Source organism: Diceros bicornis, chromosome 28 (genome assembly GCF_020826845.1).
Source record: "Diceros bicornis minor isolate mBicDic1 chromosome 28, mDicBic1.mat.cur, whole genome shotgun sequence".
Taxonomy (NCBI): domain Eukaryota; kingdom Metazoa; phylum Chordata; class Mammalia; order Perissodactyla; family Rhinocerotidae; genus Diceros; species Diceros bicornis.
The window spans coordinates 30,271,137-30,297,346 of record NC_080767.1 but is presented as its reverse complement, the minus strand read 5'-3'; the positions used below and the strand labels follow the sequence as shown (position 1 = coordinate 30,297,346).

Below are 26,210 nucleotides of genomic sequence, written 5' to 3'. Positions count from 1 at the left end.
AAAAATTAGTAGACTTTATTTCTTATAGAAGTTTTAGGTTTACAGAAAAATTGAGCAGAAAGTTTCCATATATTTCTCCCCTACCCCTACTCAGTTCCTCTATTATTAACATCTTACATCCATGTGGTACATTTGTTAAAACTGTTAACTAAAGTCCATAGTTACCATTAGAATTCACTCTTTACGTTGTACCCTTTTTTTGGTTTTTGACAAATACATAATGACATGTATCTGCTGTTACAGCATCATATAGAATAGTGTCTCTGCCCTAAAAATCCCCTTTGTTCTACCTAATTATCCTTCTCCCTTCAAGCCCTGAACCCCTAGTAACCACTGATCTTTTTGCCATCTATATAGTTTGCCTTCTCCAGATTGTCATGTTGCTGAAATCTTACAGTGTGTAGTGTTTTCACACAGGCTTCTTGGTATGAGTATTTTACAGAAGAGCTTAGCAGTGATAGTTAAGTTGAACATACACATGCCTGCAATCGAGTAATTCTTCTTATGGGTATAGAATTGACAGAATCTCTTGCATATATGCACTAGATGATGTAGAAGAATGTTTATAGCAGCACTGTTTGTAATAGCAAAATTCCAAAAACCAGCAAAATAGCCATAGAAAATAGAACAGATAAGTGTGTTATAGCCTCACAGTGCAATATTATACAGTATGGATGAATTTTACAAGGACAGTATTAGACAACAAAAGCAAAGCCTAGAAGAATAAATATAGTATTATCCCATTTATATGCAATTCTAGAGCATGGAAAATTGAAGGATCAACATAGAAGTGTTAAAACTTTGAAGAAAAGTAAGAGAATATTGGAAATACTCAAGATACTGGGTTTTTTCCAGAGCGGAGCAAGATGCAATTGAGGAGGAGGCACAAGGGGCTTAACAATATTGCTAGTTTTCTACTAGTTAAGCCTAGATATTGTTAAGTGAATATTTCTGTAATTTTCTGTAAAGTGTGATTACATGCATGTATATAAACACATATACATGTATATGTATACACATACAGCATACTATATATATATATAATACATCCACATATGTATTTAAAGTGTATAAATGTTATACATGTTCGTTTGTATGCTACTTTAATATTGTTTTAAAGTTTAAATAAAATTTCCAAGTAAAATGGGTAAAAATATTGCTCAAGTTCGAAACATATTCAAATTATTTAAAGGATTCAAGATTTGACCTCACACATTGAGTAGTTGAGTACCAACCCCACTTAATATTGCTAGTTTAGTGGCACTGGGCAACTTAATAAGCCTCTCTTAATATGAATTCCCTCTTTTATACCACATACTAAGATTAAATGAAATAATGGATATGGAAATATTTGTCACAGGTATCATCTTATAGCAATGGAATTAGCTATGTTTGCCTTGAGCAGAGTTAGTTTCTCAAGAAATGAAGACAAAACTTTACCATTTCAGATGGAAACATAAGACGCTATATTCAAGAACTTGAGGCAGGGAAGTACTTTTCTCAAAATTCAGATATATTTGGCTTAATCTACACTCAGTCCTGCCTGAGTTCAATTCAGGTTGCCTAGATTTCCTGATATTCTTACTAGACATTCTTAGTCCCACACCCTGAAAGGCTGAACCCTCTTATCAGATTGGACTGATAACCCATAATCATGTCACCACTTGGAAAGCCACTTTAAAATCTCTGTTCTCACTTCCATGCTTCACAACCAATTGGCCATCCAGGGACACAGAGGGGTACAATCAAGTTTGAGTTCACTACTTGGGGCCAGTACCAGTCCTATCTGGACAATTTTCCTGGTCTTTTACAGAAAACCATGCCATTTCAATTTGTGGCCAGGTCCGTTCAATTTAAGGAAAAGAAAGTGACGTACCAAAATGCTGTAAGCATAACTGAAACCAAAATTTGGACAATTGATAAGAAATTAGAAATAAAAATAAAAGTCAATATCTAATTAATGTCATTCATAAAAATAAATTTCAAATGTATTACAAAATTAAACACAAAAATAAAATCATGAAACTGCCAGGAAGAATATTTTTGTTATCTTGAGAAGGGAAAAGCTTTGCCATATAAAAGTTGTAAACTACAAAAAAAAAAAAAAGGAAAGCAAAAATGACTGAAAGCTGTAACTGCATAAAAATTTTAAATGATTGTGGGACGCAGGATAACATATGAAAGGGAAAAAAAATTAGGAACGGATAGTCATGTGGGTATATTTTTAGTAAACATTTCCCAAGACTCTCTAAACTGAACAAAAATGAAACATAGAAGAAAACTAAGTCCAAGCTCAAACAGAGACTGAAGAAAGAGTGCCACACAAAGATTCAGTAAAAAGCAGCTATTCAGAGAGGAAAGGATGTTCACGTGGCTTGTGCAGGATGGAAAAGGTCTTATGTCCAATTAACACGCAAAACAGTGCTCATAATGACAAAAATTTTCCTATGCTGAATATACTTCCCAGAGCTCCTTTCATATCCCGATTCCTCAGACTGTAGATAAAGGGATTTAGCATGGGAATGACCAGAGTGTACAATACAGACAAAATGACATCCTTGTCATTGGAGTTATTGGATGAGGGGAAAAAGTACAGTCCAATAATTGCTCCATAGTAGCGAGACACCACAGAGAGGTGAGAGCCACATGTGGACAAAGCTTTACAGATTCCCTTAGTGGAGGGGACTCTAAGGATGGTGGCCCCAATGCGGCCATAGGAGACCAGGATGCATATGAATGACAAGGTAACAACTACCACTCCCAGGATGAGGATGACCAGCTCATTGACTGTGGTATCTGAGCTGGACAGTTTAAATAAGGTGGAGAGGTCACAGAAGAAGTGGAGGAGAGTGTTGTCACCACAGAAAGAAAGACGGGAAAGGAGGAGGGTGTGCAAAAGGGCATTAGTGCAAGATAGGACCCAGGACACAGTTACTAGCAGGAAACACAGGTTCTGACTCATGATGGTGGTGTAGTGGAGGGCGTGACAGATGGCCACGTATCTATCATAGGCCATTGATGTGAGAAGGAAGCTGTCAAGACCCCCAAACAATATGAAAAAATACACCTGGGAAATGCATCCACCATATGTGATGGTTTGACTATGTGTCTGCATATTCATGAGCATCTTTGGAGCTGTGACTGATGAGAAAGAGACATCAGTGAAGGCCAAATGGCTGAGGAAGAAGTACATGGGAGTGTGGAGGTGAGAGTCCAACCTGATGAGCAGGATGATGAGCAGGTGCCCCAGCACTGTGGTCAGGTACATGCCCAGGAAAAAAGTGTAGTATATACCTCGCTTCTCTGTCCAGATGGGGAGCCCTAGGAGGAGGAATTCAGATACACTGCTCTGATTGTCCCTCCTCATGTTCTTTTCCTTTGCTAGAGATAAAAAAAGATATGGAAATGTGAAAGAATGAGAAATCATTATGACTATCACATAATGAAAACATGGTTTTGAACTAGTCAGTACATGAATTTTAACCTGAATAACTCATGCTTTTTACCCCACTAACGGGCTAGTCATGATTATTTGTCCACCTAGAAACCAACAAAATCTCTTTTGGAGAAACCATGAAACATCAGAATGATGATGAGATCAGATCAAGCTCAAACTTGGGGACTCCAGGTGTTCATGACAGAAATCTGAGATTAGGAAATTATGGTGCAAGGCTAAGTCAGTAACACTTATTAGAAATGCTAATAGAGGCTGTCCAATTGGTCTGTTGGCCTTTCTTAACCTTCCTCATGCTTCTCACAAATGTTTTGGCTAATGCTTTATTTTCATGAATTGGGTCAAGGTAAGACAACCCAGTGGACTGCTCTCAATCTCCCAGAAATCAGAACTTGGAAACTTGGTGCAAACCTCACATGGAACTGGTCAAGGCAAGAGCATTAAGGACAAGGATCTATGTTAATAACATAAAAGATCTAGTGACAGACCTTGTAATACAGTCATCAGTCCTTCCTTTAAGAAAAGTCCTTCCCACTCCTCAACATTATCAGTCTACCATCAATCTTTCTAAAGGAATTTTCATGTAATGTGGAAAGAAAGTCTGTTTCTCTTCAAAATTTCCACCTTATTCCCTCAGTTCTAACCAAATCACTCTTATTCAAGTTCTGAGAACACCAGAAAATACTTTGACTTTTCCAGTCACATTCTGGAACTGCCAAAGAATAAGCTCTTTGTAAGTGTCTGTCCAGCATAGTTTAGCAAATAACGTCTCCTTTTTCACAGATCCTAACCTGTTTTATGCAAGTGATTGATAATTGATATTTTTCTTGTCATATTCTAACACTTCTTATACTTTGCTAACACTATCATTTTTCCTTTTTCTTCTTCAGGTCACTTAGTCTTAGAATTGCCCGTGAGAACACTCACAAAATGATAGGGCAAGAAAACATGATGGTTTATCTACGAGATAATAGAATCCACACACTATCTAAAGACATTCATTCTAAAGGACTTTCTCTTTGAGAGCTGAGAACCTGTCTCACTATAGGATTCACCATTCACCTTGGAGGGTTAATTAAAGTTTACATTATGTACCAATTCTCCCAATTTGACTGAAATTATCTCTAAAATTCCTACATTCTTCAGCCCACTACATTAAAAATCCTGTTAATTTAATATTATTACCTGAGATGAATTACACAGTCTTGCTAGTTGTTACCATGTTAATAATAATCAGTTTTTCACAATTGAAAGTGCTAAATAGTTGTCTGATGGACATCTGGGTTGTTTCTAATATCTGTCTATTTCCAGCAATATTACGTTAATAACATTGTTCATATGCTGTTTTTCACAATAGCATATATATATATATACATATATATATATACACACACACATATATATATACATATGTAAGATAAGTTCCTAGATAGAGACCTGGAGGATATATACATTCACAGCTCACAAAAGGCTAAGGTTTTGAGGAAGCCTGTTCTTATGGGTTCTATACAATGAGTCTTGAATAATAAGAGCTTGTCATGTGCAAATTAAAATAACAGGCATTCTAATTTTTTGCTGGGAATGGGCTACATGGTGCTTTGAGTGAACAATAGATAAAATTCAGGAGCGTGGTTAGCATGGGAAAGTTATGGGGTTGAAGAGTTATCTAGGAGCCGATTATGTAAGGCCTTTTCTGCTTTAATGGAAAGTTTTGATTCTATTCTCAGAGCAATAGAACACTCTAAATGAAAGGTTTAAGTAAAGGAGTGAATAAAAATTTTTAAATAGTATGCTGGATACTGGGTAGAGAACAGATTACAAGCAAGAGTGTCAGCAGGAATCTTAACTAGAGGCCGTTGCAGTAGTTCAGGTACAACATAGTACCTGCTTACACCTGGATCACAGCAGCAGAGATGAAGATATTTACAATTTGGGATAAAATTTGGAGGAAAAACCAACAAGACTTAAAGGAGGGTAAGAGATAAGAAAGATGAGATATGTTTTTCCTTATTCTCTCAAAAATTAGATAGAAGATCAGTTTGAGATAAATTATTCTCCATGGAGCAGTCTGCTATACCCTGTTGTGAGGAGTAGTAGAGCCGTGTTATGCATCAGAAGCACAGACTGGACACACACTCAGACATAAACACATGGAGTCACACTACTGAATACAAATTCTACTCCTGTTCTGACATTGCCTGTTAGTTGATGAGCACATATACCTTCAGCTACAAGGCTGAGGAAGGTTCTTCCATTTCTCTCTAGAAGACACAGGACACAATGAAGCAGGTAGAGTCTCTAAGGGTCTCAAAGATGCACTGCAACGGGGAGAAAAATTACCGCTTCAAAACCATGTAAGATAGATATGTTGACACACACTTATTTACAACACCTGAGCAGTGGGCGTGGGTTCTAATTTCACAAAGCACAGAGAGGATCTGGGTGGGGCAGTTCCACTCTCCATCTCCAGCTCCAAATTAGAGACAAACAGGAAATAATTGCTTTGTTGCCTTTGGTTCCCTTGAGGGAGAAACAGTTTGTTGATAGCAAGCCATAGGAAAGCTCACCCGTGGAGGAATAATGATAATAACCACAAAGCAGCTGCTAGGAATTGGTGATTCACACACAAAGCTTCTTCCTTCTTGGTTGGCATTGGGGAAAATGTGAGTCAGAATCCATAATGAACCAAGCCAGAGACCGAGTGTGTTAACCTAAATCTCTTGTTTCTGAACCCCATGTTATTTCTAGAATACCAGAAACACTCTCATACTTTCACTCTCTGAACAAAAGATTGAGAGACTTTATATCCCATAACCACAACTGGATCCTGGGGAATGGACCATAGTTTCTATAAATGTTGGTCTTCTGCCCAAAGGCTATGGAGTCAGCATTCTCTTGGTGCAAGTTTCTCACAATACCATAGAGTAAACATTAAAGAGATGCTTTCCACTAAACCTCTTACAAAACTGATTCCAAATTTATTACATACATCTCCAACTCCATTTCTTTGAAACCATGTAGGAGAAGAATATCCTGTGCTTGTTATTTGAGGTGAAGGTGTGTTAATATTCATATTATTTTGTGTTAGTTAATTTCCTCTATTTTGTGTTAAAATCAATCTATACTTGGAACTGCTGTTTGAGTAAAGAGTCTTATAAGGTATCTAGACTGCAGAAATGGTTTCTAGGTCCTGTGGATCATGGTTGATAATCTGTTTCTCTGATTATAATGCTACAATTGACTGGCCTGTATACCTAAAAGTCAAGAGTTGACTAGACTTCCTTCTCAAGCCATAAGAACATCGTTGGCACCTCCCTCTTTCCCTACATGCTTGGAGATAAAAATAAAATCTGTGACTATGCAGGATTTCTTAATTTATTAAACTGTATGAGAAAAAGTGTCTCTTTGAATTAAGAAATGACATTACTATTTCGTCAGGTACCAGATACCATTTCCTAGAAGAACTCCATCTTTATCCTCTGCTATCCCAGTCCCTACCATTTTTATGAATGCTATTCAAAACGTACCCTCGGTAATAGCTTATCATTTAATGACAAAAATACACTTACATATGCATACACAAAAATGAAAAATAGGCAAAATGGTATTAATAGGTATTTCAGAGGAAAGAAACTCAAATGGACTAATAATCACATAAAACCTCAATAATAATTAGGGAAGACAAAATCTCAATAAGATTCTGTTTTATATTAATAGATTGGAAAATTTAAGTTAGAAACTGCTCTTTGTTGATAACACTGCATATTAATTGGAAGTCTCATTCATTTATAACAGAGAAACAATATAGTATCATGGTTTACAGTTGAAAATGTGCAGTGGACCATGCAATTTCTCTCTCATGTTTATGTCCTAAAGAAGTTTTGCACACATACAACTGGAGACATAAAGAAGAAGGCTCACAGCAGCATTGTTCATAATAGCAGAAAATAAATGAAAAAAAAAGTCCAAAAATAAATAAATTATGGTATTTTTACAGAAGCAATATTGTAGAACAATTATATGCTATATTGGTGGATTATAGAAATGAAATGTTGAGAGAAAAAAGCAAGACTCCAACAACATGACAAAATGCAGAAGCAAAGATTTCGCATGTGTATACATACGTCCCTCCAAAATTCCTATATTGAAACCCTAACCCCAAATGTGGCTGTATTTGGAGATGGGAACTCTAAGGAAGTAATTAAAGTTAAATGAGACCCTAAGGATGGGACCTGATCCAATAGGACTAGTGTCCTTATAGGCAGAGATACCAGAGAGCTTTCTCTCTCTTTTTACACACATACACACACCAAGATGACGCCATGTGAGGACATAGTGAGAAGGTGGACATCTGCAAGCCAGGAAGAGAGCTCTCACCAGAAACGAATCTGCTAGAACTTTGATCTTCTACTTATATACCCCAGAACTGTGGGAAAATAAATTTCTGTTGTCTAAGCCACCCAGTCTATGGTATTTTGCTATGGTAGCACAAGCAGACTAAGACATGTATGAATGTATGTATGTGTGTGTTTATATGTATGTATGGATATGCATGTGGATATATACACACACGCACATAAATATACAGAGAGAGAGAGGCAGAGACAGAGAGAGTTGCATATACATAGAAATAAAACTACAGAAATTCATTGGAATCATAAACATAAAACTCAAGCTAATCATTTTCTCTTGAGAGGAGACAGGAGGTAGGAAGTGGGGAAGCCCAAGGGTAGATTCAAATGATGCTTTTAAAAAAATAAATATGTACCAACAAAAGTACAGAATATATAGAGAAAAGTTAGCAAACACCAAGTGCACAGTATTGTGAATTATCCCAAAAGAAACACACCCATGAAATTATCAGCCGGATAAAGGAATGCTTCTCCATCATGCCCTTCCCAGTCATTTCTTCCAAAAGTAAATATTATTATTATTCTTATCACCACATATTACTCTCGGCTGTTTTTCATTTCATAAAGGTGAAATAAAATTAAACAATCTGTATTGTTTTATATTTTTATTATAATATATACTTTATATGCAATGGTATGCTCAGATGTTAGTGAACCACTCAATGCGTATTGATAAATACATAACAATACACAAACATTGACATCGATTCAGAAATTCCTTTGAGCTCCTTCCCAGTCAATATCCTCCAGTAGCCCACCTAATCTCTTCGCCTTAACAGTAAGTTAAAACAGTTATAGAGTCGGCTCCGGTTCTGGCCCTGGAGCTAGAATTGGCAATAGAACTGGTTCTAGCTCTATAGCTGGTGCTAGAGGTGGTGCTGGAGCTAGCTCTAGCTCTGAAGAAGGCTCTTGTTTGAAACTGGTTCTATCCCCAACTCAAGCTAGCAGCAGAGCTAGTGGTACTGGATCTGATTCTAGGTCTGGAGCTGGCCCTACCCTTGGAACTGATTCTAGTTCTGATGATGGAACTGACACCGTTGCTGCCTCTACCTCTAGAGATGGTGATAGAGCAGGCCCTGAACCTGGCACAGGAAGTGGAAGAGGAAAAGGTTCACCAACATGACTGGCTTTCCATTTGCCTTTCCAAAGACAGAAAATACCACATACAGCCCAGATCTAACCCCGGGACATCTTCTCAGACTACAGTCTACCAGGTAAGTGGTCTGAGGTTACTCTTTGTTCCTGGTCCAACATCAATCTCTGGAGGCTTCTCCCGGTCTGGCCCAGCCCCATCCCCCTCCTTGCATGCACCAACCCTCCAGTCCTCTCACCCTCTGGCTCTGCCTCAATGGGTAACAAGTCTGAGCACCCTTCTCCTTCTCTATTAAGGCTTCAGTAAGGCTGACATACTTTTCTGTAGGTCTCCCCTGGCCTCTCTCCTACTGGAACATAGACTCTGCAGGAACAGAGAGGGTAGTGTCTACTCTGTTCACTGCAATAAACTGGCACGCAGTAGGTGCTTCATGAATATCTGACAGATGAGGGAACAGTCTGTACCCCTGCCCACAGGTCTTAGTGACATCTCAACCTGCAGCTTATGGCTCATGGGACCAGTATGGTTTGGGTCTGTTCCCAGCTCCAAAGGCCCCAGGCAGAGGCTCTGACCTTCCTGCAGCTTCCTTGAGTCACCCACTGTGCTTTGTAAAGGCCTCTGTTTCTTAGTTTGCCTGGCTAGAGATTTGTCAATTATATTGATCTTGTCAAAGCACCAACTTTTGGTTTCACTGATTTTCTCTATTGATTTCCTATTTTCCATTTCAGTGATTTCTGCTCCAAATTTTATGCTTTATTTTCTTCTGTTGCTTTCAGTTTATGTTATCTCCTTTCTCCAGTTGCCTAAGGTGGATGATCAGTTTTAGATCTTTCTTATTGTCTGACACATGCATTCAGTGTTAGAAAGTTCCCTCTAAGCACTGCTTTTGCTGCATCTCACAACTTTTCACAAGTTGTGTGTTCATTTTCTTTTAGTTTAAAATATTTTAAAGATATTTAAGATATTAAGAAAAAATATTTAAAATATTGAGACTTCTTGCTTGACCCATGTGGTATTTAGATGTGAGATGTTTAATCTCCAAATATTTTGAGATTTTCCAGCTACATGTCTGCTATTGATATCTGGTTTAATTCCATTGTGGTCTGAGGGCATACTTTGTATGATTTCTATTCTTTTAAATTTGTTAAAGTGTGTTTAATAACCTACATTGTGGACTATTTTTTTCCCACTTTTTTTATTTTTTATTATTTTTTAATTTTTTGTTTATTGCAGTAACATTGCTTTATAACATTGTATAAATTTCAGGTGTACATCATTATACTTCTATTTCTGCATAGATTACATCATGTTCACCACCCAAATACTAATTACAACCCATCACTGGACTATCTTAGTGAGCATTCCATGTGAGTTTCAGAAAAATGTGTAATCTGCTGTTGTTGGATGAAGTATTATAGAAATGTCAGTTAGATCCAGTTGACTGATGGGGCCATTCATTACAACAATACCCTTACTGATTTTCTGTTTGCTGGGTCTGTTGCTTACTAATAGAGGGGTGTTGAAATCTCCAACTATAGTAGTGGATTTGTCTATTTCTCCTTGCCATTCTATCAATTTTTGACACTCTGTTGTTAGATGCCTACACATTAATGATGGTTATGTCTTCTTGGGGAATGGACCCCTTTATAATTATGTACGGCCTTCTTTATTGCTGATGATTGTTCAGTTCTGAAGTCAGCTTTGTCTGACATTAATATATCTACTCCAGCTTTCTTTGATTAGTGTTTACATGGTATATCTTTCTCCATCACTTTACTATTGTATTGTGGTAAAATATATACAAAGTGAAATTTACCGTTTGAGTCATTTTTTGGTGTATAGTTCAATAGTTTTAAGAACTCACATTATTGTGCAACCATCACTACTACACATCTTCAGAACTTTTTCATCATTCCATACTGAAACTTTGTATCCATTAAACAATAACTACCAATTCCCCACTCCCCCAGCTCCTAGTAACCACCATTCTACTTTACTATGCACTCGACAACTCTAGGTACATCATGTAAGTGGCATCATACAGTATTTCTCCTTTTGTGTCTGGCTTATTTCACTTAGCATAATATCTTCAAGATTCATCTATGTTTTAGCATGTATCAGAATTTTGTTCCTTTTTAAGGCTGAATAATATTCCTTTGTATATGTAGACCACATTTGTTTATCCAGTCATCTATCATTGGCCACTTAGGTTGCTTCCACCTTTTGGCTATTGTGAGTAATGCTGCTCTAAACACGAGTGCATGAGTATCAGCTTGAGTCCCCGATTTCAATTCTTTTTCGTATATACCTAGAAATGGAATTGCTGGATAATATGGTAATTCTATTTTTAATATTCTGGGGACCCACAATAATATTTTCCATAGTGACTGCACCATTTAATATTCCCAACAGCAATGCGCAAGTGTTCCAGCTTTCCCACATCCTTGCCATCTGTTGTCTGGTTTTTTTTGATAATAATCATCCTAACGGGTATGAAGTTGTATCTCATTGTGGTTTTCATGTGCATTTTTCTAATGACTAGTGATGTTGAACATCTCATGTGCTTGTTGGCCATTTGTACACCTTCTGTGGAGAAATGTCATTGTATAACTTTCCCCATTTTTGAATTGGATGGTTGCTTTTTGCTGTTGTGTTTAAGTTTTAGGAGTTCTTTTTATACTCTGGATGTTAATCCCTTGTCAGATTTATGATTTGTAAATATTTTTTCCAATTCTCTGTCCACTCCTATGCTTCAAATTTATCAGTGTCTTTATATTTGAAGTGAATTTGTCATAGGTACGTATAGCTGGGTTTTATGTTTTTATCCACTCTGATAGTCTCTATCTTTTAACTGGTGTATTTTGTCCATTCACTCTTAAAAGGATTATTGATATAATTGGATTAGTATCTACTTTATTTTACCTGCTTTCTATTTGTTGCACTTGTTTTTTGTTTCTATCTTCCCCTCTTTGTCTGCCTTCTCTGGTTTTAACTGTGCATTTTATATGATTCTATATACTTTCTTCTCCTAGCATGTCCATTATACTTCCTAAAAAATTTTTAATTGATACCCTAGAGTTTACAATATATATTTACAACTAATCTGAGTCTACCTTCAAATAACACTATCCAGAGCATAGGTACCTTAGAACAGAGTATTCCCGATTCCTCCCTCCCATCACTTAGAACATTGCTGTCATCATTTCACTTATCTATAAGCTATTATTTCCCTTTATATTGTTGTTATTATTACTTTGAACAGTTATTTATTAGGTAAATTAACAACATATAAAATATTTTATCTTACTTTCGTTTATTCCTCCTCTAACACTCCCCCTTTCATTATGTAGATCTGAGTTTCTGGTCTATATCATTCTCCCTGAAGAACTTTTTTTAACATTTCTTTCAAGGCAGGTCTACTGGTGACAAATTCTCTTGGTATTTATCTGTCTGAGAGAGTTTTATTTGTCTTTCACTTTTGAAAGATAATTGTGCTGAATACAGATTTCTAAGATTCTTATTTGTTAACTGGAGTCCAGGTAATGATATTTAAATTAACATCTTGGCTTTGGAAAGATAAATGCTTCTCTTATCTTCCACATGCACAAAGGCAAAACAAATCTAGGTCTCTGCTGGATTGTTTTATTTAAATAGAGTTTTAGGAACTGCCTCATTTAAATGCAAGAATTATATTGTGACCAACTGGGTAGCAACAGAGGTTTGCTTTCCCCCACGCCTCTCACACCTTTGGAAAGGAGTGAGAGAATAAAGAGGGGATTCCAGGACTCACTGGCATGATTGTTCTGCTCCACATCCTTCCACAGTAAGTGAAGTCTCTGTAAGAGCTGCTCTGCTGGTCATGCCCTCAGGAGGAAAACATTGACTTGGAGCTCCTCCTCCCTTGAGGGCTTTTCTCTCAATATTCAGGTTGATTTTTTGTGTATGTTGGTCAGAAGACCATTCAGGATGTAGAGGAGCAAGCCCGTGCAACAGAATGACCCAGGGCCATCAGCCAAAGACAGCCAAGGCAGAAAGAGCCTCCAATCCACAGCTCTGTTCACAGATATCTACAGGTGCAATTTATAAGCAAATGGGAGAGGATGGATTTTTGTAAAGACTTGGATTCACCCTTGCTTTCATGTCCCACTTCATGCAGAATCGTTTGGGTAGCGGGTACCCTGAATGGAATTCTAAAAAAATCAAAATCAAACAGCCAAATTTTGTGCAAAAATGACACTGAAATGTCCACACTTCCTACAGCTAGAGACTTAAGACTCACCACAAATGGAGGGCTGGCTCTTCCTGAGGAAAGGCATCCATAGGACACATCAGGCCACCATCACTGTGTGGACACCCCCATTCTTACTGGACTCGATGGAACACCTTCCCATCAGAATCAAGGACAGCAGGAGTCCTACTGCCCCACGCAGCAGAGCTGAACAGAGGAAACCCTCTCCCTGCAGGAGCAGGAGACACCACTGGGTCGGCCTGTGACTACCCTGGCTAACCTGGGACTCTGGTACGCTCAAGGTGTTTTGGTTGTAAAGAGAAGATTTTCCGTCAGAGACTGAGTGAGATGTACCTTCACTGCAATGTCAGCCCCTTCTGGGTAACTTTCCTTGCTCTCTTGGCCAGTGGAAGCTCAAGGATACAACAATGTGTGTCTTCCTCTGCCGTATTGGTATGCCATGCCTGCCTGTCATTCAGGAAATCATATCCCTGGACAGCTGTGCTACATCAGCAAGGTCCAGGACTGTTGGGATCCAAGTGTGTGCTCAGCCTCTGGGCTGCACTAAAAAGGCCCTCCTGGCAGAGGGGAGCCCTCTGAGTGACACCTGCAGCCAAAGGGAAGGAGGAAAGATAAATCAGTCATCAGTGATTTATCTAGCTCCTTCCTTAAAGGTTGTATCCAGGGGATGATGTTGAAATAACTTAACAAGTTGCAGGCTGGAAGGCATTCAGGGCCCTATTGGTTCCCTCCTGGGCCAAGTGTCAACTCTTTAGCTCCCGATCATGGGAAAGCCCAGCGAGAGCACTTGGGTGAATTCAATGTCTGTTTACCACCTGGATTGGGTGTACTTCAGTATGTAATCGATAAGGCTGTGTATGTGTGTGTTCATTGATTATCAGTCTTGGTGGTATCCCTCCTACTCAATATCCCTCATCCTCAATGCGCAGACTTGGACAATGAAAATAATTCAAGGTGGCTGTGAGCTCTAACATCTCTGGGCCAGCTACCTCTTTGGGACAAGTTGGTATGAACACGACTGAGTCTCTGAACTGGTGATTGTCCAAGACAGTGGACCTCAGAACTACATGGTCGTGGACTTTACCTTAGCCACTGAAGGAGAGTGTGAAGTGTCTTTCACTGGCATGTTATAAGTGCCCTTATCCTGGCAAACTAGAGCTCACCTGGGATTCATGAGGCCCCACACAAGGAGGAGTGGCCATGATGTGCCTAGAAGAGGGGCTGGGGCCTTCTAGGGTGATTCTGGCTTAAATCAATTATACGAGGAGTTCCAGTGATGCTGGAAATCCTAGTTCATAGGCAGCAGAAATGCTAACAGAAGGAGGCCTAGCTGTAGCCTTATACTCTGCATCACAAATCTTTCCCCTGGATATGAAACCAGCAAGAAAAGGAATTCTAAGGCCAGAGGCAAGGATCTCAGGAGGATTCAAATCTTAGATAAAGGCCAATCATCAGCCCCCTACAGGGGGATTAAGGAGTCAAAGTTCTGCCTGCCCTTAGTCCACTGGCTAATAATCTTCCCCCTGCTTTTACATTTTCATATTTTACATTTCCAGGTTTTTAGAATTTTTCCCCGCTTAGTGCTGATGGAATTCCAGAGATTGATCTTGAAATCCATATGTTCCTAGTTGTTGGTCAAAAGGAACCTCAGTAAGAGGAGTAGTAAATGTTCCACTTCCTCCAAAACTATAGAAATGTAGCCACCATCCTGGGTCAGGAAATGGTCCTTGTAAATATAACATTTAAAGAAATGGAAATTTCAGAGGTTGTTGCTGTGCCCTGTGAAGGTACCTCCCACCTGTCTATCCTAGGAGTTCTGAAGGATAGTCTCAACTCTTTGCCCCAGGTTAAGGATACTGAAACTATTTTATCCATTAAATAACCCAATGGCACTGCAAGATTTCTTATTTAAATGAGAGGATCTGCCTGCACCTCATTTAAATTAACATAGGAAATAAAAGAACAAAATTGCAATTCCCAATCTATCGAGAAACAGGATTTTAATATAATATTTAAGTGTAGGATTTGCTACTTACAACAAATACATATTGACCTTCCCCAAATAATAAACATTTTTTTCCTTTGTACAAATGTTACATGACCTCCTCTAAATCCTCCTTCTTCCCAACCAACCTCCATCTCATGCAGTCTCATAAAGCTCAGGATGCGTTGGCAAATGGCACTTGCAGCTACCTGAGATTTGACATTAAAGGTTCTCAACTGGTCCCCTCCTCCACATTGGAGCTGGAGGACCAGCTAAGTGCACACTGGGTGTGTTGGCAAAGTCCCCACTGCTGAGTAGGGGCCTCATCTGAGCTTGTCACAGGACTTGGAGCAGGAGCTTCCGCTGGTACTGGGCTCCATGTTGGGGGCCTGGATGTAAGGGCTGGCTTAACTTGGCGCGGTGTCACCCAAGGACACAGCCTATCCTTGCCCCTGCCCCTAACTGGACTCTGCTCCAGGCACTGTGCTAACTGCTTGGTCACCAGCATCCCATTTGCTCCAGCCTTCTGAAAGATCATTTAGCATCACTCCATTTCATAGAGGAGGAAACTGAGGCCCAGAGAGGTGAAATGACTCACTCTATTACAAGGCTGGCCAGCAGTGGAGCTGGGATCCCTGCTCCAGGCTGTATGACTCCCCATGCCTGCATTTAAAGGTAAAGCTTCTCTGAGTTCCAAGAAGCCCACTCCTGCCAGCCTTGATCTTGGCACTCACTTGCTCCAAAACTTCAGGATGGCATGTTTTTCTTGGCCTTGAAGGTGTTGTTGGCTAACTCAGATGGCGGCTCCAGCTCGCATGACTGGTTGTAGCTACAGGACAGAGGGTCTGCTATGGGACTACCAGGAGCCGCACTCAAGTCTCCGTCCCAGTGCCTACCCAGAAGCTGGAGTTCAGGTGCCCAGCTGTCACCAGGCAACAGGATTTGACACTGAACAAGGGGTTGTAGACATAGATCTCTGGAGCTGGCTCCCAGGGAGAGTCCCTCCCTGCCATCCTCAATTCTCGTCCTGCCTTCATCCCTCCACCTTGCTGAGCAGCTCCATGGCCTGGAACCAGGCCCCAAAGTGCTCATCCAGCATGATGGTGTAATTGTTGCGGCTAAATGGAGCAACTTAATCTGGGTGATCACTGAATTCCTGGAGGCAGAGGGAAAGACAGGATTATGACAAGGCCTGGGTGGGGAGCTGCTATGAAAATTCTTGAATATATCTTTTGGTACACATATTATGCATTCCTGTTTTTATCTTTTTTGGTTTGTTTTTTATTTTAGGTTTAAAGGCATGGTTCCTGACAAGACTATCTCCATTTTAGAAGCCAGCCTCAATTTCTTGGGGTCTCCAGGCCACCTGCACTTCTGAAAATGTGGCTGCAAATGTAGGGGTTCCCATGACCCTCTCAGTATGCTTTCCTGTTTTGTATATATCTATGAGTGGTACATACAAAGTTGTAGATGATTATTTCATTGACTAGGATCTCCAGCATTATTTTGTTTTTTAAAACACTTTATTGACGTATGATTGACATACAAAAGGCTGTATATAATTAACGTATAGAACTTGATGAATTTGAAGATAAGTATTCACCCAGGAAACCATCACCACAATTAAGGTCATAAACGTATCCATAACCTCCAAAAGTTTTCTCCTTCCCCCTTTATTTTTATTTTTTTTGTGAGTGGGAGCAAGCATTGTAAGGGTTTCAGCAGGCTTCTGCAGGCTCCCACAACTCCTACTCAGGCCTCCAATAGAACACAGTGCCAATTAAGACTTATTGGTCTGCCTACTCCTCTGAGAGGTGCTGTAGGGTAGGGTCTGTGCCTTGCTCAGGAGTAGGGGCATTGAGTTTATAAGCTCTGAAAAAAAGACTCTGAGGTCTCCCTCTTACTAACAGAGCATACCTGAGCAAATAAAAGATCTCTGAGGCTCAGGTTCTTCAAAGTGGACATAATAATAGTACTCAGTGTGAATTTGAAGGATGGTTAAATGAGCACATAATGAAAGCTTAGTAAATGTTAAGGTTTGTGGTCAATATCTTTGTATCACTAGGGGTCAGCTATGGCTCATAATAGACACTTGGTAATTGCCAAATGGATTCATTTGTTCATTCATTCACTTGTTCACTTATCAAATAATGATTAAGGCTCTCATAAAAGTAAGACACTGATGCCCTGGAGATGTAGTAGTGAGTAATATAAACAAAATCCCTCTCATGAAACATACATCCAAGTGGGGGGTGCAGAAAAAATTTAATGCAAAATAATTGGTAGGTAAATGGTGAAAAGTGCTGAGGTATAAAAACATCAGACATGGAATAGGGAGAATCAAGGAGAAATTCAGAAAAAAACCCTGGTTTACAGGTTTCTTGATCAAAAGAACCCAGACACCCCTTCAATCAAGTGGCTACAGGTCTGTAAACTGGTTTACACCACTACATGCCTATTAAGATGGCTAAAAGTAAAAGGACTGCTGCTATCAAGTGTGGTTGAAGCTACAAAGAAACTGGAAGTCTCATACATCACTCCTGGGAATGTAAAATGTTATTACCACTTTGGAAAATAGTTTGACAATTTCTTTAAAAACTAAATATATACCTAGCATATGACTAGGTATTTGCTCAAAAAAAAACAATATATATGTCTATGCATAGAATGACACAAGAATGTTCATAACAGCTTTATCTAATGACCAAACCATTAATTTGGGAAGAGCCCAAATGTCCATCAACAGGTGAGTTGGCAAAAATCTGTAGTATATCCATACAATGAAACACTACTCGGCAATAAAAAGAATGAACTATTGATACATCTTAGAACATGGATGAATCTCAAAATGCTTGTGCTGAGGGGAAAGATGCACCAATGAAAGAATACATACTGTATTATTCCATTGAGATAAACTTATAGAAGATACAAATTAATCTATGTGACCGAAAACAAATCTCTGATTCCCTGGGGACAGATGGCAGGAGTGAAGAGGGAGCAGGGGGGTAGGCATGGAGAAACTTGATCATCTTGATGGCTTGTGGTGATATTTCATAGGTATATACGTATGTAAAAACTATTCAAATTGTATACTTTAAATATATGAAGTTTATTGTATGTAAATTATACCTTGAAAATCCGAGTTTTGTTTTAAAGAAACAATAACAAAATTAAGCATGATCATGTTATTCCTTTGTTGAATACCTTCCAATGGGTTACCAAATCACTCAGATTGAAAATCAAAAACTCTACTATGATGGTTAATTTTATGTGTCACCCTGTCTAGGCGACAGTTCTCAGATATTTGGTTGAAAACTGTTCTCGGTGTTTCTATAAAGGTATTTTTTAGATGGGATTAACATTGCAGTCAGCAAACTTTGAGAAAAGCAGATTGCCCTCCACAATGTAGGTGGGCCTCATCCAATCACTGGAGGGCCTTAAGAAAAATTCTGACTTCTCACCAAAAAAGAGAAAGTTCTGCCAGCAGGCTACCTTCGGACTCAAACTGCAACTTTTCTCTGGATTTCCAGCCTGCCAGCTTATCCTGCAGATTTTGAACTTGGCAACATCCACAATTGCATGAGCCAATTCCGTAAAATAAATCTCTCTCTCTCTCTCTCTCTCTCTCTCTCTCTACACACACACACACACACACACACACACACACACACACGCACAAACACCCTATTGGTTCTATTTCTTTGGAGAACCTTGATCACCTACTATGACCTTAAGTGCCCTACAAATATGGTTCCATGATATCTCTAAACTTATTGCCTTCCATCCCTTCCCCACTAGGCTTTGCTCAGCTACAGAGGCCTCCTTAATATTCCTGAGATGGTTCCAGGCACCATCTCACCTCAGTGTATTTCTAGTTACTGATCTTCATGCTTAGATTGCTTTTCCCTACATATCCCCATGGCTTGCTTACCTGTCTTCACATACCTCTTTGGATGTTACCTTTCCAATGAGCTCTACCTGGACCACACAATGTTAAATTAACCCCCCCAGCACTCTTGCTTTCCCTTTTGATACTTCCTTAATTCATACCAGTTTTTACCTATAAACAAAATTTAGAATTTATTTATTTATTTATTTCTGACACAAAACTCATCTTCTGTAGAGCTTATATTCCAGGAAAGAAACAATGATAATAAAGGAAATAACCGTATGGTGCATTAGAAGTATTGCTGCGGAAAAAAAGGAGCATCATGAGTGGGCTCAGGAGTGCTGGGGTGTAGACTCTGTGCGGGGATTGATTTGGGGGTCCTTTTTTTAACTTCTATTTCCAAAACTTAGAAAATTGCCCAGCACATAGTAGTCACGCAGTAAATATTTTTGTGTGCATAAATTATGAACCCATGCATTTAGCTTTTCCCTATTAGAAGTGACATCTCTCAGTTTGGGAACAAGACTAAAGCACTCATTTTCCCAGACTAAAATTATTGAGACAGATGTAAGCTGTTCTCATCACAAAAATCCAACTTCAAGGGAAAAATCACAGTCTTCCTAAAATGGGGAAATTTGGTAATTGCATTGACTCTTCTGTGTTCCCTTATTAAGTCCTTGTCACAGGCAAAATCAAGTTAAAGTTCATTTAAGTTTTAACAAACCATCAAAAGCACTTTATTAGCTAGCTACTACATTAATAAAGTAAACATTCTGGACTTTACTAAAACTAAACATTAGAAATTTCACTGAATATTTGTAGCATTGGAAACCAACAGACAAGAAAGAGGAAATGAGGGGCTCATTTATATCTCATTTATTTCAACAGGTAGAAACTGTGAGTGATAATTAAAAGCTATAATACCTATTGATGAGGAGGCTTTTTTTTTTACCTGTCAAAACAGTGTTCCAAAAAATTTAAACTGGCTATGCTTGAGAGTCCAAATATTCCTTTCATTATAAAGTGAGGTACCATAACATATTTGAGGCTTCTGACCATCTGCCACTTATGAGTCAGAAACTCAGGGTGTGTGAAGGTAAAGCTTAGTCCAAAATACAATTACATTTCATACCTGTAATCTTACCCTAAAGCAAAACTGGTTTTATCTTTAAAAATTAAACATAAATTGCTGGTGTCATGTTTTCCTTTTGAGATAGGAGGGTGGTGTGCTTTGTTATATTAGCAAGTCTTTCATCTCTCTTCACAAGGATAAAACAGTAGTGCAAGCTCTTCAAAATGATCATTCACACACCTGCTAATAAGGAGTTTGGTGCTTTGAAGACTACAAAGATGAATGTGTGTCGGGGGAATGCCATATTTAGGGTTATGGAGGAAGAAATTGTCCACAGATGTGATGATAATGAAAGGGATTGGATCCAATAACATAACTGCCCATGTGAAGGACAGTTGGGAGGCTGCAAGGGACATGTGTGGTCAACACACAATTTTTCAAGAAAGCATCTCTGACAAGGTCAGTGGGTGAAATGAAAACATGGTTACATGATTCTCACTTGGCGAAAAGGATGTTGTTTCTGAAAAGAATCCCCAGAGCCAATTTCATGTCTCTGTTTCTTAGGCTGTAGATGAAGGGGTTCAACATGGGGGTCACCACTGTATACATCAGTGAGACAATCATGTCTTTCTCATTGGAGTTGCTCGACGAGGAGGAAAAGTACAGTGTTATAATTGTTCCGTAGAATAGAGACACCACAGAGAGGTGGGAGCCACAGGTGGACAAGGCTTTGCAGATCCCTTTGGTAGAGGGGACCTTCAGAATAGTGACCCCAATGTGGCCATAAGAGACCAAGATGCCACTCAATGGAAAAATGACAGTTGCGCCCCCTGCAGTGAATATGACCAGTTCATGGAGAGAGGTATTTGAGCAGGACACCCTGAGTAGAATGGAGAGGCTACAAAAAAAGTGGGGAATGATGTTGTCAGCACAGAAGGACACCTGGACCAGGAGGAGTGTATGCAAGAGGGCACTGCCACAGGACAGAATCCAAGAGCCAGCCACTAGCAGCACACACGGCCCCTCTTTCATAATGGTGGTGTAATGGAGAGGGTGACAGATGGCCACATACCTGTCATATGCCATCACTGCAAGAAGGAGACTATCCACACAACCAAGAAAAAGGTAAAAATACATCTGTGAAATACACCCTGGATAGGAGATGGATAGGTGTTGAGTCTGCATGTTCAATAGCATCTTTGGGACAGTGACAGACGAGAAAGAAACATCAGTGAAGGCCAAGTGGCTGAGAAAGAAGTACATAGGGGTGTGAAGTCGAGAGTCCAGCCTGATGAGCAGAATGATGAGCAGGTTCCCCAGCACCGTGGACAGGTACATTCCCAGGAACAGGGCGAAGAACAGGCCCTGCTGCTCCACTGGGATGGGGAGCCCCAGGAGGAGGAACTCGGACACGCTGCTCTGGTTCTCCCTCCTCATGTTGCTCTTCTGTCTTCTGGGAATGAGGAGAAATGGGAAATGTCAAGAACTTAGAAATACTGAGCATTGCAATTACTGCTATGCATAGTGCAATACGAATTGTCTGTACGCTGTGACGGTCGCTTAGAGAAGGTATGTAACATCAAACTCTCCAATGCAAAATCAGGAACAATTCATTTTTTTTCACACAAATGGAGATAATATGATAGGAGATACTATGATACTATGATAGGCACTAGGGAGTGAGTAGTAAATAGGACACAATCACTTCCTCTGGGAGCCCACATCCTAGTGAGCAACCTAATAGGGTACTGATTAAGAGCACGGCTCTGTAGCACTACTTACGTGCTTATGTCTGATTTTTGTTTATCCCAATTGTTGTGCGCTCTCTCTCTCTCTCACACACACGCGCGCGCACACACACACACACCACTTACAGCATTATTTGGAGGATAAAAAGTGTACCACATATAAAATTAGTGTTAAAGGCATAGACTCACTTCACACCATTAGAATGACTATTATAAAAAAAAAAAAAAAGAAAGAAAGGAAATAACAAGTGTTGGTCTGGCTACGTGGCCTAGTGGTTAAGTTTGTCGTACTCTGCTTCAGAAGCCCAGGTTCAGTTCCCAGGCCCAGACCTACACCACTTGCCAGAAGCCATCCTGTGGTGGTGACCCCCATACAAGTTAGAGGAAGTTTGGCACAGATGTTAGCTCAGAGTGAATCTTCCTCAAGCAAAAAAAGAGGAAGATTGGAAAAACATGTTAGCTCAGGGCAAATTTTCCTCAGCAAAGAAAAAAAAGAAAATAACAAGTGTTGGTAAGGATGTGGAGAAATTGCAACCCTTGAACATTGCTGGTAGGAATGTAAAATGGTGCAGCCACTGTGGAAAACATTATGGCAGTTTGTCAAAAAATTAAACATAGAATTACCATATGATCTAACAATTCCACTTTGGGGTATATACTCCCCAAAAATTGAAAGCTGAGTCTCAAACAGGTATTTATACACCCGTGTTCAAAGCAGCATTATTCACAATAGCCAAAAGATGGAAACAACCCGTATCTTTTGAAAGATAAAAAGATAAACAAAATGTGGGATATACATAGACTGGAATATTTTTCAGCATTAAAAAAGGAAGGAAATCCTGACACATGCTACAACATGGATGAACCTTGAGGACATTATGCTAAGTAAAATAATCCAGTCACAAAAGTATAAATACTATATGATTCCATTTATATGAGACTCCTAGAATAGTCAATTCATTGAGACAAAAAGTAAAATGATGGTTGCTACAGACGGGGGGGAAGGAAAATAAGGAGGTATTGTTCAATGGGTATAGTTTCAATCTGGGTATTTAAAAAAATTTTGTAGGTGGATGGTGGTAATGGTTGTACAACCATGTGAATGTACTTAATGCCACAGAACTATACACTTACAAATTGTTGAAATGGTAAATTTTTGTATTACATGTATTTTACCACAATATATATTTTTTTTCATGAGGAAGATTAGCCCTGAGCTAACATCCATCACCAATCCTCCTCTTTTTGCTGAGGAAGATCGGCCCTGGGCTAACATCCGTACCTTTCTTCCTCTACCTTATATGGGATGCTGCCACAGCCTGGCTTGACAAGCGGTGCATTGGTGAGAACCCGGGATCCGAACCTGCGAACCCCAGGTGGCTGCAGCAGAGCACACACACTTAACCACTACGCCACTGGGCCGGCCCCAATAATTTTTTTTAATTTAGAAAATGTATCAATAAGAATTAATAAGTTATTGACTAAAAATGGCAGTCAAAAGGAGAGGGCCAAAAAATAAAAATAAAATAAACTCATTATTTTGGCAGGATGAGTGACCAAGATCACACATCAGGAATTAAAGATAACAAAAGTATGAGATGGCCATCAAGCAAGATCAAGTAGCTTCCTGAAAATGTGTGTTTACTTCTGTGGTCTCTCTCCCACATGCAGGGAAACAGTGAGGGGTGAGAACATGTCCCCTGAAGATTAGTACATCCACAACAATTAACTCACTGTATTTTAAATGAATTTGCCAATAAATAACTTACTTCATATCTGCCATTGTCTCTCCCTCCCCTTCAACCTCTACTGCTTTAAAATGGCTGAGTTCTGAGCATACAGGCAAAGTAAGTCAGGTGAGAATCTGCCCAATGATGTGGCCGGAGAACCAAGATATTACAGATGCTGTAGGACCGAGGATTTAGAATTCACAGTCATCTGATTAACTAGACAAGGTTCCAAAAATGACTACACCATGTTTCCAAAAGCGGAAATGTAGAAATAACTGAAAGTCAATGAAGAAAGTTTGGGGCCCCAGAGAGTTCAGTAGCCTTCACACCACAATGACAAATTGCCACCAACTCAGCATAAAGAGGACTCCTCTTAGAGCTGCCTGTTTATCTCTAGAGCTAAGACAAAAGAAGAGTCAGGCTGCAAGGCTGTTTCACCAGGTCAAGTGCATACACATATTGCTATGTCACTCACTTGGCCCTCTGCTCTACATCCATTAAAGGTGAAGAAAATTAGAATGTGAGTATGTTGTACACAAAAGCAGACACACAGTGACATAGAAAGGAACAAACCCAAGGTGCCGTTTTTTGGCCCTCTCTGACCTATACTCATCTTGGTTGAAAGTGTAGAGGTTTGCATGGATTCATACCAACTGACATACAAGTTTAAAATGAAAGACTTTTTCACACACAACTTAAAAATCACATAAACAGGAATCTTTCTACACTGTTAGTGGGGATGTAAAATTGTGCACTCGCTACAGAAAAGAGTATAGAGGTTCTCCAAAACATTAAAAATAGAACTACCACATGATCCAGCAATCTCACTTCTGGGTATATACCAGAAAGAATTGAAATCAGGATCTCAAAGAGATATCTTCATTCCCATATTCATTTCAGTACTATTAAAGAATAATTAAGTTATGGAAATATCTCAAATGTCCATTGACAGATGAATGGATGAAGAAAATGTGGTGTATATATACAATGGAATATTATTTAGCATTAAAAAAGAAAGAAATCCTGCCTTTTGTGACAACATGGATGAATCTGGAGGACATTATGCTAAATGAAATAAATCAGTCACAGAAGGACAAATATTGAATGATTTCACTTTTATGAAGTATTTAAAATAGTCAATGGGTTGTACTTAGTATATGGGTGGTGAACATGATGTAATCTATGCAGAAATAGAAGTATAATGAAGTACACCTGAAATTTACACAATGTTATAAACCAAGGTTACTGCAATAAACAAAAAATTAAAAAAATAAATAAATAAATAAATAAAATAAAATAGTCAAGCTCATAGAAGCAGAGAATAACTGGTGATTACCAAGGGTTAAGTGGAGGAGAAAATGTAGAGTTATTCAATTGATATAAAGTTTCAGTTATGCAAGATGAATTAGTTCTAGAGATGTGCTATAGAGCACAGAGCCCATAGTCAACAAAACTAGATTGTGCACTTAAACATTCATTAAAACGGTAAATCCAATATTAGCTTTTCTTGCCAGACACACGAACAAAGAAACACAAGGAAATTTTTGGAGGTGATGGATAAGTCTAATACCTTGATTGTGGTGATGATTTCATGGATGTACGCACACGTCCAAACTCATCAAATTGTTTACGTTAAATATGTACACTTTTTGTTTATCAATTATGCTTCAATAAAGTTATTTAAAAAACATGCAACCATCACATCCAGTCACCCAGACAATTCACAAACAACATACACACAAAAACTCCACTACACACTAAGAATCACCTGTAGTCAAACACAACACACAAATAACATAAAAAGAGGCAACATAAACACATCAATACAATTACACATACGTGCATTGGCAAGAGATTTCTAGCTCTTCATAGTCTGTTATCAGCACTATACAATAGGACTTTCTGCAATGATGGAAGTGTTCTATATCTGCATTGTCCAATACAGCAACACTAGCCTCATGTGACTACTGACGAATTGAAATATAGCTAGTGCAACCAAGGAACAAAAAGTTTAATTTCAGTTAATTTTAATTTAATGGCCACATATGGCTAGTAGCATCATATAGGTCAGTGTGTGTCAGTCACCCCTTAAGAACACATGGTTATCCAAGAAGTATAAACATACATTTTCTGTCTCTCTCCTAGTCCTCACAAAAATGCACATATATAGGCCAAGTGATGGTTTCCCACCTTGCTCTGATCAATGCCAATTGTTGCTGGTCCAGGCTGCTACCTAAATATTCATCTCTTATGCCTCCATGGCCTAAGGATCTTTATCACCTTCCATGCTTATTTACAAGCCCTATAACAATGAGCAGGAAGATCCACATTTACTAACAGGACTAAGACCCAGGAGAACATGACCCCAGGCTTTTGGTTAGAGAAGAAGCAACAGAGTTAATTGCCCAGTTTGTTGCTTTCCTCTTGAGATGGATCTTGTGCAGGAGCCAAAGAGGTTGAATCACAGGAGACCCAGGAGATTGAGTCCCTATCTTCAGTGACGTGTTAACCTCTCATCTGCCTAGTCATGAGGTGGAGGAGAGGCCAGGAACTCTCTTGATCTCTGAAGAACACAGCGA

The 26,210-nt window shown here is 39.1% G+C and overlaps 1 protein-coding gene across 1 annotated transcript in view; it reads right to left on the bottom strand.

Moving 5' to 3' along the window:
* The window catches only part of LOC131393300 (olfactory receptor 1J21-like), a 48,657-nt gene extending 27,067 nt beyond the window's left edge, over positions 1 to 21,590 (bottom strand). Inside the window, exons 1-2 of the mRNA XM_058523955.1 lie at positions 21,102 to 21,590; positions 2,580 to 3,376 (exon numbers count right to left, since the gene is read on the bottom strand). Of these exons, the coding sequence (XP_058379938.1) occupies positions 2,580 to 3,376; positions 21,102 to 21,590 (1,286 nt within the window). The remainder of the gene's footprint in view (positions 1 to 2,579; positions 3,377 to 21,101) is intronic.
* Between the last annotated feature and the right edge of the window lie 4,620 nt (positions 21,591 to 26,210).